This window comes from Choristoneura fumiferana, chromosome 30 (genome assembly GCF_025370935.1).
Source record: "Choristoneura fumiferana chromosome 30, NRCan_CFum_1, whole genome shotgun sequence".
Classification (NCBI taxonomy): domain Eukaryota; kingdom Metazoa; phylum Arthropoda; class Insecta; order Lepidoptera; family Tortricidae; genus Choristoneura; species Choristoneura fumiferana.
Window position 1 is genome coordinate 3,425,594 of NC_133501.1, and position 15,899 is coordinate 3,441,492.

Below are 15,899 nucleotides of genomic sequence, written 5' to 3' on the forward strand. Positions count from 1 at the left end.
TACACAATGAAATGAAGTTAGGGTAAGTGAAGTTAAGTTTTATGCTTTAACCTACACAACATATTTTTATCCATATTGATTTGTATAGGTTGAAATAACTTTAGTGAAATATTTTAACGCTTGCAATGACTAGCTAGGATAAAAAAAATCGGATATAAAATACTGAAGCAACATCGTTTCTAAATTTGACATCGTTTAAAAATGGTTCAAGCGATATGTGGTATGAAAATTAGGTGAGAACAAAATGGTTCAAGTGACATGCTTTATTTTGTTTTAGGCGCGCAGGCTAAATGTATTAAGCGACATGTTGGTTGATTTTTTGTGGAAAGCTACATGCTTTAACTGACGTTGTTAGTAACTTTAAATATAGCAAAAATGTTTTAAGCTACTTTGCGTATTAGTTTAAGGAAGATAAGAACAGTTTAAGCGGAAAACCATCACAGCCTCATATAGCTTAAGTCAAATGTTACTTGAAACTGGCAAATTTAATGGCACTTCATACTTCGATGTTCTGAATTAGTCCCCAAATTATGACCGGTTTAAGCGCCAAAAAAGTGCTCAGATCTTACCAAACCCAGCTCAATCGACGCAGAAAAATCTGCTGATTTCAATGATATATATAACTCAATATCGCCCAAAGTGTCGCTTAATACAAATAGCCTTTCACCCGTCGATATGAACATAAGCTAATATAACGTGTAAATAAAATTACACAAATGTTTGCATTGTTACAACTATGTTATTGTTTTATGGAAAAGTTTCTGACAAATATGAGCATTTCAAATTTATTTTGTAGAAACGGACACATTTGTCTTTTATCAGGTAAAATAATATTGACGAAAATTACAGCCTAAATTTTAGTGACCTAGAACTCAATATTTGTACGCTTGCTTGAATGCTGAATTCATGTGCTAAACTTATTTTAAGACCATTTTACTGTATTCTTACAAATAAATGTTTTTGAAATTTGAATTTGAATTTAAAATGTTAAGGAATCTTTTATGAAAGAAAGAATATTTTATTTGCTACAATGTAGTGGTTATTATAACAATTATAATTGTTTGTTTCACATGTTTAACCGATAGTGGCATGCAAATTATACATAATAATAATGTCAAATTGTTGTTGATTAAATAGTCACTAACACAATATTATCATTTAGCTGGCATATATTATTTATTAACATAGATCAAATTAATTACTGCATCAATTATTGTTACTGTCTCAGATTATCATTCCTTATTTTTTAAAAACTCTCTTAGCCTGTAGAAACCTTTCTTTATTAACCATTTCCTTAATTTTGTCATCAATAAGTTATCGTGTGGTTGGCGTAGTTCTTGAGATATTTTGTTATATACAATAATACTCATAACACAACTGTTTTTTTATGTAATGCAGTTGAGCATGGAGGCATTTTAAGCTTATATTTGTCTCTTTCCCTAAGCCTTGGGTTCGATTTTAGCTGGGTGAATGAAGTAAAATTTTTCCGCACATATGATACCTTACCTGCATATATTATGTTCTACTACCGAAGTAATTCGTCATTCAGGGCAACTCATATTTAACTGAAGACACCAACGTAGCCCTCTTGTTCTTAGAGGAGGCCTGTGCCCAGCAGTGGGACGTATATAGGTTGGGATGATGATGATGATGATGACCAACGTAGTACGGTCAAGGGATCATGAGCCACCATGGAACCATTTCACAATAAACGTCATAGTCGCAATAACTTTTCCATTGAAAAGGTTCCATTGGTGGCTTATGAATTAAAGTGCTTAATCGTAACTACGGTGATTGGGGTTAACCAATAAGCACATGAGCTGTCACCTTTAATGTTACGTCATTAATACCTAATTAGTTTTTTTTGTATGTAATTTTTGTGTATTTTATATGTAAATGAACTAAAAGTTTTTTTTTGCTCACCCGCGACCTTATGATAGCTAAGTTTATGCAAGATACGCGTGCTTTCATAAGGTCGCGGGTGAGTAAAAAAAAATATTTTAGTTCAATGATATGGACCTCCGCAATGATGTATGTAGGTACTGAAAGAGGGAAACTTTAAGCACATTATAAGAGTATGCCATGTCACTGAAGCTCTGTCATATATCAGTACGGTGAATAAAGCGATTATGAATACATCCGGAATTCGGCTGTACCTGGATCAAAAGCTCTCAAGATAGCGTGAACATAACACGCAAAGTAACGCCTGATACAATACATTTTAATACTTTTTGTGTACCAATTACTTTTTTTATAATTTTATTTACAGCGCATTGGTGTTTCAACTGTAATATTTTGTCGACAAATAAGTAAATAAATAAATAACACTAACGATTCAGGTGACAGCAGGGACATGGGACTGGTGTGGGATTGGGTGTCAGCGTGACGAGAACTTGGATATTTACCTAAGCCATGAGCCTTAGACATGATGGCAAATAAAAAAATATGTCTCAACCTCACAATCTTCTAGCGAAGATCGGGCCACTGATTGGTTGAGCCAGCCGCAGGTACATTCCGTTCACTCTGAAAGGAAAGACGAATGGGTTCAGTATAAAACGCTTTGCAGAGCTGAATTCCCTGTCTTTTCATCTCTATTTCTTCACACGTAAGTGTAGACCAGACCAATATCTGTGCTGTAATAATTCTTTGTAATTATACTGTGTATTGTGCATACCTGTTATATGTCAATAAACGCTTAAAAAACCAAAAGTTCATTTCATTATTTCGCCAAAACATACACTGCTGGTACAATTAAATTATAGTTGTACCACGTTGTACTATTACTTATTCTGTGTTATAGTAGGTGTGCAACGAGTTCTTGAGTGGAGACCGCGAATCGGCAAGCGTGGGACGCCCTCAGACTAGGTGGAGCGATGACCTTCGCAGGGTAGCTGGCAAGAACTGGATGAGACTGGCCGAGGATCGTGCTCAGTGACGTGCAACTGAAGAGGCCTATGTCCAGCAGTGGACTAAGATAAGCCGATGATGATGATGATGAAGTATGCAAAATTTTATTAATAAATTCAACAACAATATACTCAATATACTTTTTTAATTTATAATCTTAACTAAATCTAATAAAATGCATTTTTTATCATTAGTCTGATATGCTTTTACATTTAAAACATGGTACATAAAATCCAAAAATACAATAAAACTTTTGCGAAACGAAGCATCCAGTCATCGACGCTGACTGAGCCCTTGTCACGTCACAACTCGCGTGCTTGGTTGACGATGGGTCGGCTGCGATCCTACGAAGCGAGGCGGTGTTTATGCGATATTAATAACTTGTTTGTGACCTTCGAAGTCTAATAGTGGCATTGCACTGGTCCAGCATTCAACGTTGTAAAGAATCTTCGTGAAGTAACTTGCTTGTCTTGTGTTACCGTGTGAACCTTTCACCTCTCAAGCAGAGGTTCGTGGGTTCACACCCCGGCCCGGATCTCGTGAGTTTTTCGAAATTCATGTGCGAAAATACATTTGAAATTTACCACGAGCTTTACGGTGAAGGAAAACACGTATGTGTGAAGTTCCCAATCCGCACTGGGCCCGCGTGGGAAATACGGCCCAAGCCCTCTCATTCTGAGAGGAGGCCTGGGCCCAGCAGTGGGACGTAAATAGGCTGGGATGATGATGATGATGATGATAAAATATTACTGTTTTTGTTTCACTATTGCACGCGCAGACATGACAAGCATTCACCCTTATACACCCTTATGTTGTTGATGTTGCGATGTCAGGTCTGCTACGGCATAAAATACGGTCTGATACGGCTTCCGTCGTCTATTTCTCCGAATAAATACAATTTAGCGTTATCCAAGGCCACGTACTTTTTTACTGAAACAGCTCCATCCAGTTCCTTTTGCACTCATCAGAGAATCGCTGGTTAATTTGAAATAAAGAATAATCTTAAGTAGTATCTTGATTGATTAATAACAGTACATATGCTCAGCCGGGCAGCCTGCAGCACCGAGGTAGCCATTATCGCGGCAGCATTCGTCTCTTTCGGCTAATGAAGTGGGACTGGAACACAATTGGTCACATGAATTCACGTGCACCCGTACCGCTGAGCACACCATAATAACGGCCAGAAGGAACACCACCAGCATTGCTTTCGCCATCTTTGATTTTTAAACGGCCAATTAGTGCGCGTTGTTTACTTCGGTATCTGAACAACGTTTGGCTTCGAGACTGTGCGAGTATCATCACCGCGGCAATGGTTTATATATGAGTCATAACAGGTTTTGATTCTATAAATATAAAGTAGTATGGGAGTTGTAGTTGGGTTTGATGAGGCACTTGAGACCACAAAGTATACTGAGCGACAGAAAATCTGGCCGTCAATTGTATGCAGCAAATTTTGGGCCGCTGAGTACATAAAGGAATAATAAAGAAACGGCTTACAGTGCGATGCGTCCATTTGCTGTAATAGTAGATTATTGTCGTGGCCTGGAAGTAAGCAATTGCTGGCTGAGTATGAGTATTAAACGGACGAGCTTGCGAGTCCGTTTAGCTAATACGAAGCCAGCAATTGCTATTCCAGCCGAGACTAATATAAAGCTTTTCTCAAAAATGGTGAATAATTCTGAAATAGAATAAACCTTTTTCTCAAAATATATTATAACATTTAATTTTATTCCAATATTTTTCTTATGCTTTCCCGCCTTTTTTCATTAAAAATAAACTGCAGGTGTATTTTTCCACCGAAACACCACAAGCTATTTCAGACCCAATAGAAGAAGTCCGGAGTTCCAACAAAATATCTGATACCGGCCATTAGACTTAGCTGTATACGACTTGTGCCAACATTTCCATGGCCTTTTTAACTTAAAAAAAAATGTGACTGATTGCAGGCGCGCTAATTCATTATTGTCGAGCTAGCGCGCCTGCAATCTTTTTAACTTTTTAATTTTTCGCTGACCACAAACTATGCACTTCACCTTCTGATATGTAAAGAATAATGTCAACTTTTACGGACACTTTTTGAGAAAAGCGATTTATTTACACATTTTTGTAAATATTACGATAAAACCGAGTAGGTCTCTTTGCCAAACAGCGTTGAGTGCCGTTGAGGCTAGCTATTCGATATTTAATTCAAGTTCAAAGTTTTATTTGCTCGAATAATGGTACAAAAGATGTTACAAAGAATCAGTGTAGATATAAATATAGTGCACCATTATTATATTGGTATGCAAAATTTTATCATTGGATTTTTGATAAATAATAATTATAATCAGAATAATTCCTAATATAGTGTGTATTTATTAAAAACTGTGAAATTTTATAACGTTTTAAGCTTGTTATTTACCAAAATTCCTAATATCTAAATTTCATTTTTATTGTTATTATTAATCTAACTTATGCTTCTGACGGTTTCAATATAAATTCTTATAAATTGACATTTAGGTACCTCAACTTACATTTAGGTAGGTACCTCTACGTAAATTATACTGTATTGAATGAATAAATAAACTAAACTATAGTTGCGGATTGTTAGTATCATATTATAATAAAAAAACTACGAAAGTCTGGCTGTCGCGTGCTCTTATTATGGTCCAGCAGTATGGTGTTGGTGTAGCAAGCCTTAAAGGCTACTGTGATACATGCTCGTTACTAGCATGCTAGTACCTGTATGCCACTAGAAAAGCATGCTAAGGGCAACACACACAGAAAGCGTGCGCGGGTCGGGTCGTGTCCGCCGCGTGAGCCGCGCGGTTCGTTGTATTAAACAGAGAGCGGGTCGGACCCGCGGCGGGCCCGCAGCGGCTATCATCAATGTTGCCAGTTTAGTGACTTTGTCAATAGAAGTGACGACTTTTGCTTAAATCTTAGCGACCAAAAAAAAGTTTTGACGACAAAAATGGTTAATCTGGCGACTTTTGGAGTACTAATTAAAACAGTTCTAGAACCAATAATGGATACGACATTTTTGTCAACTCGACACAGAATTATGCAGTGCCGGGAGAGATATGTGGAAAACGACAAACGCGCTTGCGCACCAAGGTCAAACTTTATTTACTTTTTACTTAATTAGATCCAATTTATGTAATGATGGGCGATGGATGAAATTTTTTAAAGTGGCTGATTTTTTTTATCGACAGGAATAAGCTTATACTAGTCAATGAAAAAAAAATCAGATTTTTCTGTAGTACCAATTGCCAAAATTAACTAGCTAGGTACTGCGCATGAATACGGTTTTAAGGGTTCCGTAACCAAAATGGAAAAAGGAACGCTTATAGTTTCGCCATGTCTGTCTCTGTCTGTCCGTCCGCGGCTTTGCTCAGGGGATATCAATGCTAGAAAGCTGTAATTTTGCACGGATATATATGTAAACTATGCCGACAAAATGGTACAATAAAAAATAAAAAATAAATTTTTAGGGTACCTCCCGTAAATGTAAAGTGGGGGTGTTTTTTTTCTCATCCTACCCTATAGTGTGGGGTATCGTTGGATAGGTATTTAAATCCATTAGGGGTTTGCTGAGACAATTTTTCGATTCAGTGATTTTTTTGCGAAATATTCAACTTTAAAGTGCAAATTTTCATTGAAATCGAGCATCCCCCCTCTAAAATCTAAACTGTTGGGTGGAAAAATTTGAAAAATTCATAATGGTATTAAATATATCAAATTTACAAGGAAAATTATAGCGGCTACGATTGCTTCAGAATTATTAGTAGTTTAAGAGTAAATAGCAGCCTAAGGTATAAAACATACCTAAACTTGGAAGATTCTGTGCACAATAGGAAATCCTTAGAAAAATATTATTTGATTGTTTCGTAATGGCTATGGAACCCTTTCCTGGGCGTGTACGACACGCTCTTGACCGGTTTTCTGTAACTATTGAAACCCGATACATTAAATCATAGATTCTATCATATCTTTTAAATAGAGTTAAGCCACTAGTGCCTTGGAAAAATTAAATTCATTTGACCTGTTGACTCCCACTATCCCTCGAATATTATAATGCGAAAATTTGTAAGTCCATTTGTTTCTTTGTTTGTTGGTTACCCCATCACGTCTAAACCATTGAACCGATTTAGATGAAATTCGACTTACAGATAGAGAGTCCAGGGTGAAGTAAGGTAAGTAAGGACATATAGGGTAGTTTTTATCCCGGAAAATTGCATAGTTCCCGCGCGGGATAGCGATAAACAAATACGTAGACGGAGTCGCGGGCAAACGGTTATAGTGTTTCCTTAAAGTTAGGTAACGGAATTAAAAAAAAACAATGTGTTAGTATAAATTTTTTTTAATTTTGTGAAGATCTGGATGATATGACCCTCCTGAGATCCCGCGTCAAATATTAAAGTCAAGAATTTTAAACTTTGCCATCAAGGTTGACATTTGATTAGATATGTTCAAAATTTTGTACGCGGGGTCTTAGGAGGCTAAGTCCAGATAAATGGTATGGCAACACTGAGCTTAGCGGCAGTTCATCCTGCCACCATGGCAGTTGTCGTAGCCGCGGTGACCGTGAGCTCGGCAACACTCGTGTCTCTCAGGGATGCTGCGAGCACAAACCTGGAATCAGAAAAAAATATACAAGCTTTTACGATTACTTGAAGGAGGGTTGGTTATGTTTTTCGAGGGGTGATGTATGTGTTATGGACCAAGTGATTAATAAGGGCATTATGAATAATGACAAGCTATACCGGGCAAAGTATATGCATTTATATATATTTTTTATTTGGCGATCCTAATTTTTTTGATTGCTCTTCTCTACCACTCAGAAGGTCCGCCTCTGTACTAAGCACTTTTTTTGTAACATTGTTGTATTTCCTTTTTGTACAATAAAGAGTATAACCAAGCAAACAAACAAACAAACAAAGTAATAATTATTATCTAAACTTCATTATTTCTCACATTGTACGGTCATTATGAATATTGCTACATGATCGTTGGGCAATTTGATTCTGATTCTGGCTAGCTGAAGTCTGATTCATTCAGTGGGAAAGTTAGTGCGCGACGACGAGCGCAGCGAGGAGGAGTGTTAGGTTCACCTGTGACCAAAACAAGCACGAGACGAGCGAGCGAAGCGAGCATGCTGCGGCAGCGGCCGGCGAGTGTCACAATTAATTCTAACATTATGATAACTTTCTTTACAGATTTTGATCTATTTTTAATAGATTCACTAAATTTTACGTAAAAATAAAAAAAATTGTAATGAGACATGTTTTTATTACTTTGCCCAAAAGGGGAAGGACATTATGTATAATGGCCGGGCAATGTAATTAATTAAGTACCTAGTTTTTATCAAATTGCTAAATTACTATCTCATATTGGTCATTTTTCATAATGCCCGAGCATTACGAAAAATTGGTCCACAGCATATGTATTTCTTTGGCTATCTCTGTAGTCTAAACGGCTGGACGTTTTAGGGTCCTCCATAAATTACGGGGGGAGGGTGGAAGGTGTTTGGTGATTTGTGATACATGATCAAAATATTTGGTAATAGGTAGCATAAGCGGGGTGGGGATAAAAATGGTCAAAATTCCCCTTTTAAACACAATAATGTCGATCCGTAAATTCCATATATTTCCATCCAGAAATCTAATAGTAATATGATTGATTAATGATTATCATTGGATTTGTCAAAGTAAAAGAACACTGATTTACTAAATACTGCTAGGAACGATAACCTATCAACCGAGTTGTTTAGGATACTGTGCTGCTCTCATCTCCAGAATTACACGTAAGCCTGTCTCTAACATAGGCATCAAAAATTAGCTGACCTGATCGCATGGTGGTACATGGACTGCCACGGCGCTGGCCAGAACAATGGCCATCAAGACCAGCACAAATATAGTCTTCAGAGCGGCCATCTTGGGTTGTAATTGCAACTGTCAAACGACTTGTATGAGAAGAAAACCAAAGTGAATCTGCACTAAGAGCCAATGGAAAGACCGTTTATATAGGATCACTAACGATTTTAGGTATGACTGGTATAAGGAAAGTCTTTGTGTGAGCTGTGGTCGGTTAGTTTGTTAACGCATTAGTGTACCTTATCATTAATATAATCGATCTACCAATTCCTACCAATAATTACGGATCGTTTTTTTACGATTACGGCATTTCCTAACGTTATTTATTTACTTTCAAAATGTCTTGGAGTTTTGTCTAAATTTGAGCGCTAAGAGTACCTACACAAGTTTATTTTGCTCGTACACAAATTCTTCTTCTTCTTAGTCGTACACTCCTGAAGGAGTGGTCGTGGTTATGGACAGTTCTGGATTTGTCAATAGGCCGTATAGGCCGCGGCCTAGGGGCGGCAGATTTCAACGAGAAAAATATTTTAGAAAGTTACATAGGGCGGCGGATAAAAAGTGCCCTACACTCCTAAAAAATATAAATCCGCCACTGGTTATGGATCATCTTGTAGACTGGTTATGGCTTTCGCGACACTTCTACGAGTACATCTCTCTTATTTGTGGCACTGCGCGCACACTCAGTAACGGAACACTTTGTGGAAGACCCGAAAACACAAATTTTCTTCCAGATTTTTTACCTTAGGCCCATTTCTGTACAATAGACTAAATGCGAAGCTAGAGTTTTATCCGCTCAGCTATGTTTTTTTTAAATGTCAAATGAAGGTAAACGAGCAAATGGGTCACCTGATCGTAAGTGATCACCACTGCCCATGGACACCCCGCAACACCAGAAGGATTGAAGGTGCGTTACCAATCTAGAGGGGTTATAAAAAGCCTCTTGTGCCAGTAATTTCAACGGCTGTCTTACTCGGCTGTGTTAAATGCAAGAGAGCACTCCTAACAGCCCTACAAAAAATGACATACGAAGATACAGAGAAGTTATTGACTGTTGTGAAATCAGTGTATCATTAATAGTGTAATTAACTAGTTATTATGAACCTAATTGCTTTAAATTCTGCATTGTGAATAATTAAGATAATCATTTTGATCTCTTTTGCCTGAAACACAGGGAATCCTAGTTCGGGCACACGTTTACATGTCCTAGTATATCCCATTGTATATATTAAATAATAATTACCGTGTATGAATAAAGTATTTGAATTTGAATTTGTCGGCGTTTTCTTGCTTGATTTTGGGTACGTTATTATAAATTCAAGGTTTTTTTTTGCGTTTTTACCGACGTTATTTATAAATAAGTGTGCATTTTTGCCTACTTAGTAGTAGGTGGCTAACTTACAAGATAAAGATTATAAAGGATAAGAGGCTAGTCAGGGTTCTGTATCTGTATCTCAAAAGGAAAAAGGAACCGTTATAAGGTTACTTTATTGGGTAAATGGGTATGGAGGTATTAGCCTGAAATGAATATCGAATACTCAGGTCTGTTACCGCTTGGAAAGGGTTGCAGTTGCTTTATGGAAGTGATGTGTCCGAGAAATATCCTGACATCACGCAAGAAGTCTTGAAACAGATATAATGACGAGTCGGCGAGGCGCTGCAAAAAAATGTTGAGTTCGAAAAAACTTGCTGTTTGCTGAGTCCTCTCATCAGCTCCGTCTCCTTGCATCTCGCCCGGCTCCAGTACCTCATCCACGACACCATCTACTACCCTGCTGCTTGCCACTCCAATCCAAATCCATCGTCAGCTCCCGCCAGCTACTCACATGTTTATTTCTTTGCATCCATGTCTTTCAACGAATTTTATGTAATTATTTGTAACGTTTCTTAATATCTTCTTTTTATAATATATCTGCTTGTTGTACAGGTTTTTTTTTCTTCAGATTATATATATTTTCTTCTTTATGTTCTTATAGTATTTACTTCGTAATGCACTAATTTATTTTGGATATCTATAATTTTCTTATTTAAACTGTTATACACACTGTTAAATGTCTCTGTCATTTTAATTTTCACATTATGCTGTAATTTATTAAACTTTAACCCCCACTGCAAAAAGAGGGGTGTTATAAGTTTGTGAGTCTATGTCTGTCTGTGATACCGTAGCTCTTAAGCAGGTGAACCGATTTGAAGTTTTTTTTACGTAAAAGCAAGTTTTCTTAGACATTTTTTATCAAAATCGGTTTAGCCGTTTTTGAGATATTGAACTTTGAAGTGAGTTTGGTTAGATTATTAATATTTGTTGTTATAACGGCAACAGAAACACATAATCTGTGAAAATTTCAACTGTCTAGCTTTCACGGTTCATTGAGATACAGCCTGGTGACAGACGGATGGACGGACAGCGAGTCTTAGTAAAAGGGTCCCGTTTTTACCCTTTGGGTACGGAACCCTAAAGTCAAAGTCAAAATATCTTTATTCAATTCAGGCTGTAACAAGCACTTATGAATGAGAAAAAAAAACTACCACCGGTTCGGAAAACCTCTGTTGAGAAGAATCCGGCAAGAAACTCAACGAAGTATATATATTTTAAACAGATTTACAGTATTATTAAATGACATCTATTCATCACAAGTATTTAACACAACTTTGTTTTTAACACAGTAGGTTCGCTATTTGAAGGGATCGCTAATGCGGATCGGAATTATTTCCAAATATCCCTGTCCATGATATAATCATTAACTTTATAATACGCCTTAGATATTAATGTCTTCTTGACAATAGATCTGAATTTTGTATCCGTTTCGTATGCAATTTCCCAGAAACGACTTTTTGGTTTTAGCCAGTCTGTAAGATGGAACTTTAAGCTTCCCTGTGTTTCTAGTAGCCTTTGGCTTATCGACGTTAGTGGGAAAATCACATACAATACAATACCAAAGACTCTTTATTGTACACCAGACATAGTAAGCGACACAGAAAACAGATACACAGAGAAAAAAATACAAGGTGAGCAATAGGCGGCCTTATCGCTTAAGAGCGACCTCTTCCAGGCAACCTTTTTTACAGAAAGAAGGAACGACTAGTATACAACAGGTGGTGCATCAAAAGTAGATCAGAAAATTTAAATGTAACATTAATACATCTACGAATACATACATAATTATATTGTACATATAATATACGTCTAAAATAAATATAGGCAGTGAGATAAACAGCAACAAATATTTTTTTTTATTATAAAGCTAATAATTACAAGATGACAGATAGTGCTCCTTAAGCACATATTTAAATAGTGACAAAGATTTTGCGCGTCGTAAGTCAATCGGTAAGGAGTTCCACAACCGAATATAGCCTGGACAGTATAAGAATATACATAGAATTTGGAGGAATTTGCACATATGTTCTTCCTTACATACATGATTATTTCAAAAACATAATACGACGTTACCATATCTAATAAGACGTTTCCGTACAAATTGCATTAACATAGAAACCTAAAGGGTACTTATTTTCCGTTTGTCCTACAAACTTGTAAAATGGAGGTAACTCATAGTAACAACAAGTAAAAAAATACGCAAATTTTCTTTTTTTTTATGTCTAACTGTCTATGTCAATAAACATCTAAATTGACCTCACACTGCGTACATATTTGAGTATTACTCAAAAAGTTGTCCCGTTATGAAATTAACAAGAAATCAGTTTTGTCAATAAATTATTAACCCTAAGGACGAGATCATAAAACATAAACTACATAAAACATCTAAAATTTCTCGACGCCAGGAAAACGTCACGGAATCTTGTGAGGAAAAAAATCGTAATTTTGTAACTACCTACATCAAAATTTTCTATTAGATCTGACAACAAAGATTATCTGACTTTTTATCACTTTCACCACAAGGTTTTGTGTAATTATTAATATTTATAAACAATAATTACTTATTTTTTGTGGTGAAATTAGCGTCAGGTTTTTTTTTTTAAATAAGTGTCAACTGAAAAAGTAGAAAATGTACAACTTTGTACAACTTTTTAAATTTTTCATTTCGCTTCTTTAGAAGAGGAGCTCTGCTAACACTAGATTTTTAGGTAAAAAATTGTTTTGGAACCCTCGGCGCGCGAGTTAGCTTAGCTCTTGGCCGGTTTTTTTAAACACGGGGCAAAGCCTTGACCTTGAGCTAGTGATATACCTTATATATAACTCAGTAACCACAGTTTAGTTACCTACTATTCTATTGTCTATAAGAATTACAATGAAATGTGTAAGATGGTTTTTTGCTTCATCAATGAACAATAAACCACAATTAGTACATTACCTACTGCAGAGTCTAGTAAGTAAGCCATGCTGGACGAGTAGAATTTGATGTTCAAACCGCCAGGTGAGGCCATCAATTATACGAGGCCAGGATGGTGATTACTGGTCGAAGCTTGTATACCTAGTGCTTTTTAAAAAATGATGATGATGATGGTAAAATAAATAAATGAATATCACGGGGACACTTAACAAGCAAAGCTTGTATTATGGATACTAGGCAACGGATAAACATACTTAAATACAAACACCCAAGACTCGAGAGTAAACATTCTTATTTTTCATACAAATATTTGCCCAGACCGGGAATCGAACCCGGGACCTCAAGCTTCGTAGTCAGGTTCTCTATCCACTGGGCTATTCGGATGTCTGATGGTGATAATGAAACGACGGTGATTGTGATGTGATGATGATGATGGTGAGGATAATGATGATGATGATGATAATGAAACGACGGTGATTGTGATGTGATGATAATGATGGTGAGGATGATGATGATGTTGATGATAATGAAACGATGGTGGTTGTGATGTGATGATGATAATGGTGAGGATGATGATGATGATGATGATGATGATACTGATAATATAGTGATGATGATGATTTGATGATGATAGTGATTAGGGATGGGCCGAATATTCGTTTTATTTTCGGTATTCGGCATATTCGGCAGGTTTACCGAATATTCGTATTCGGCCGAATATTCGGCTAAATCACCGAATGTTCGGCAAAGTGGTACTCAAACTTTTTACTGTACTGAGCCATGTATGAATTAAGCGTTAAATGTGTTATTTTATGAGGTATATTGAGGCTTTATGTTTTTGTTGACACATTAGCTTTATTTCCAATAACAGCAGATAAAAATACTGGTTACTAAAACAAAATATAAGTTGTTTTGAGATTATCTACAGTGATCTTTATAATAAAATAATATGTTAATATAATCAATCAGTTTTTTATTGTGAGAAATTTTTGTTTGAATCAAGAGTTGCTCTGATTAAATTACAACATTTCAACAAAAAAATAATCATATTTCTAGATTCTACTTAGAAATAAATTATGCCGGATATAAAGTTTTACCGAACATTCGCCCGAACGTTCGTATGCCTATTCGGTGAAACCCATGTTCGGCCGATGCCTAATAGTGATGATGATTGATGGTGATGGTGATGATGGTGATGAGGTGATGATGATTTTTGATGGTTGGGAATGATGGTGATGATGATGATGAATGATGATGATGATGATGGTGATAATGATGACATGGACCCATTTCAAAATACTAGTTAACTACACCTGCAAATATTACTTGATTTTTTCGTAATTGTGCTATAAGTGTGCGTTTTGCATGGCTTGAATTTCACCAGAATGTGTGTGGCGAATAGTGAAATTGTATGCATACCTATCCGTCCTTTTCTGAATTCATATTATGAATTCAGAGCTGTTCCGGCTGTTTGAGGCCGGCATTATATTTATTTAATAAGAGAGTGAGAGGAACGGTAGGTACGATACGCACTTCGACTTTTGAATTTCGGAATAAGCCCTCTGGTAGATTTCTGTATTAGGTACAGTCAAGTTCATAAAATTGTGAGCAAACATTTGATAAAAAATATCTGAACACGATCAACTCTATTGTTATCGGCGTAAAAGCGTGTTCACATATTTTAGATAAAATTTTGCTCACAAGTTTATGAGCTCGACTGTATGTATTTTCGATATTTTTGATATTGACCTTTACCGATTTATCCGCTATCGCATGTTTTAACAGATCTTAACTGCTAATTTAGGCTATTTTAGACCCGTCTTATAAGGTAAAGTAAATATCAAATTTATCAATCACACATGCTATGAAAAATAAGGTATTATGTTATGCCAAATAAATTCTTATTTTCAGTTTTTACTTGCCATTTTTATTCTTTAAATTATTTTATGTATTTTAATTGGACGATCTCCTGGTAGTGACATTATTATTGTAATTTTATTTTTATTTTTTGCACACAACTATGACGATCCCGAGTGAAGAACCTGTTTCGAATTGTAATTGTTCTTATTGCTTTTTAGGGTTCCGGAGCCAAAATGGCAAAAATGGAACCCTTATAGTTTCGCCATGACTGTCTGTCTGTCTGTCTGTCCGTCCGCGGCTTAACTCAGGGACTATCAATGCTAGAAAGCTGCAATTTTGCATATATATGAACTATGCCGCCAAAATGGTACAATAAAAAATTCAAAAATTTTTTTTTGCAATTTAGTTGAATATTTTCCAAAAAAACAATAAATCGAAAAATCGTTTTAGCAACTCCCTAATGGTTTTAAAAGACCTATCCAACAACACCCCACACTACAAGGTTGGGTGAGAAAAAAAACCCCCACTTTACTTCTATGGGAGGTACCCTAAAAAATTTTTTTTTGTATTTCTTATTGTACCATTTTGTCGGCATACTTTATATATATATACAGCTAAGCTAGCATTGATAGTCCCTGAGCAAAGCCGCGGACGGACAGACAGACAGACCTACGGACAGAGAGACAGACAGACATGGCGAAACTATAAGGGTTCCGTTTTTGAAATTTTGGCTACGGAACCTTAAAAACCATCCTATGTCCTTCTCCGGGACTCAAACTATCTTTGTACCGAATTTCATTTAAATCGGTTCATCGGTTGACGTGATGGAGTAACAAACAAACAGACTTACATACTTTCGCATTTATAATATTAGTGGGAGTGGGATGAGAAAGTTTGTAAGTATTTGTGTGTGCTTGTGTGTATGTTAGTAACTCATTCACGCTCAAACGACTGGACGGAGGATATACCTAGATGAGATATGTAGATA

The 15,899-nt window shown here is 36.3% G+C and overlaps 1 protein-coding gene and 1 long non-coding RNA gene across 2 annotated transcripts; both read right to left on the reverse strand.

Moving 5' to 3' along the window:
- Nucleotides 1-3,904: 3,904 nt before the first annotated feature.
- LOC141444951 (uncharacterized) lies at nt 3,905-5,403 on the reverse strand. Its single transcript, XR_012453244.1, has 2 exons — nt 4,405-5,403; nt 3,905-4,250 (listed from the first exon to the last, which is right to left on the reverse strand). It is a non-coding gene; the product is annotated as an uncharacterized lncRNA (long non-coding RNA).
- A 1,830-nt stretch (nt 5,404-7,233) lies between these two features.
- LOC141444599 (spodomicin-like) lies at nt 7,234-8,895 on the reverse strand. Its single transcript, XM_074110168.1, has 2 exons — nt 8,733-8,895; nt 7,234-7,521 (listed from the first exon to the last, which is right to left on the reverse strand). Exons 1-2 carry the CDS (start codon nt 8,820-8,822, stop codon nt 7,423-7,425), a joined length of 189 nt encoding a protein of 62 aa, XP_073966269.1. The 5' UTR covers nt 8,823-8,895; the 3' UTR covers nt 7,234-7,422.
- Between the last annotated feature and the right edge of the window lie 7,004 nt (nt 8,896-15,899).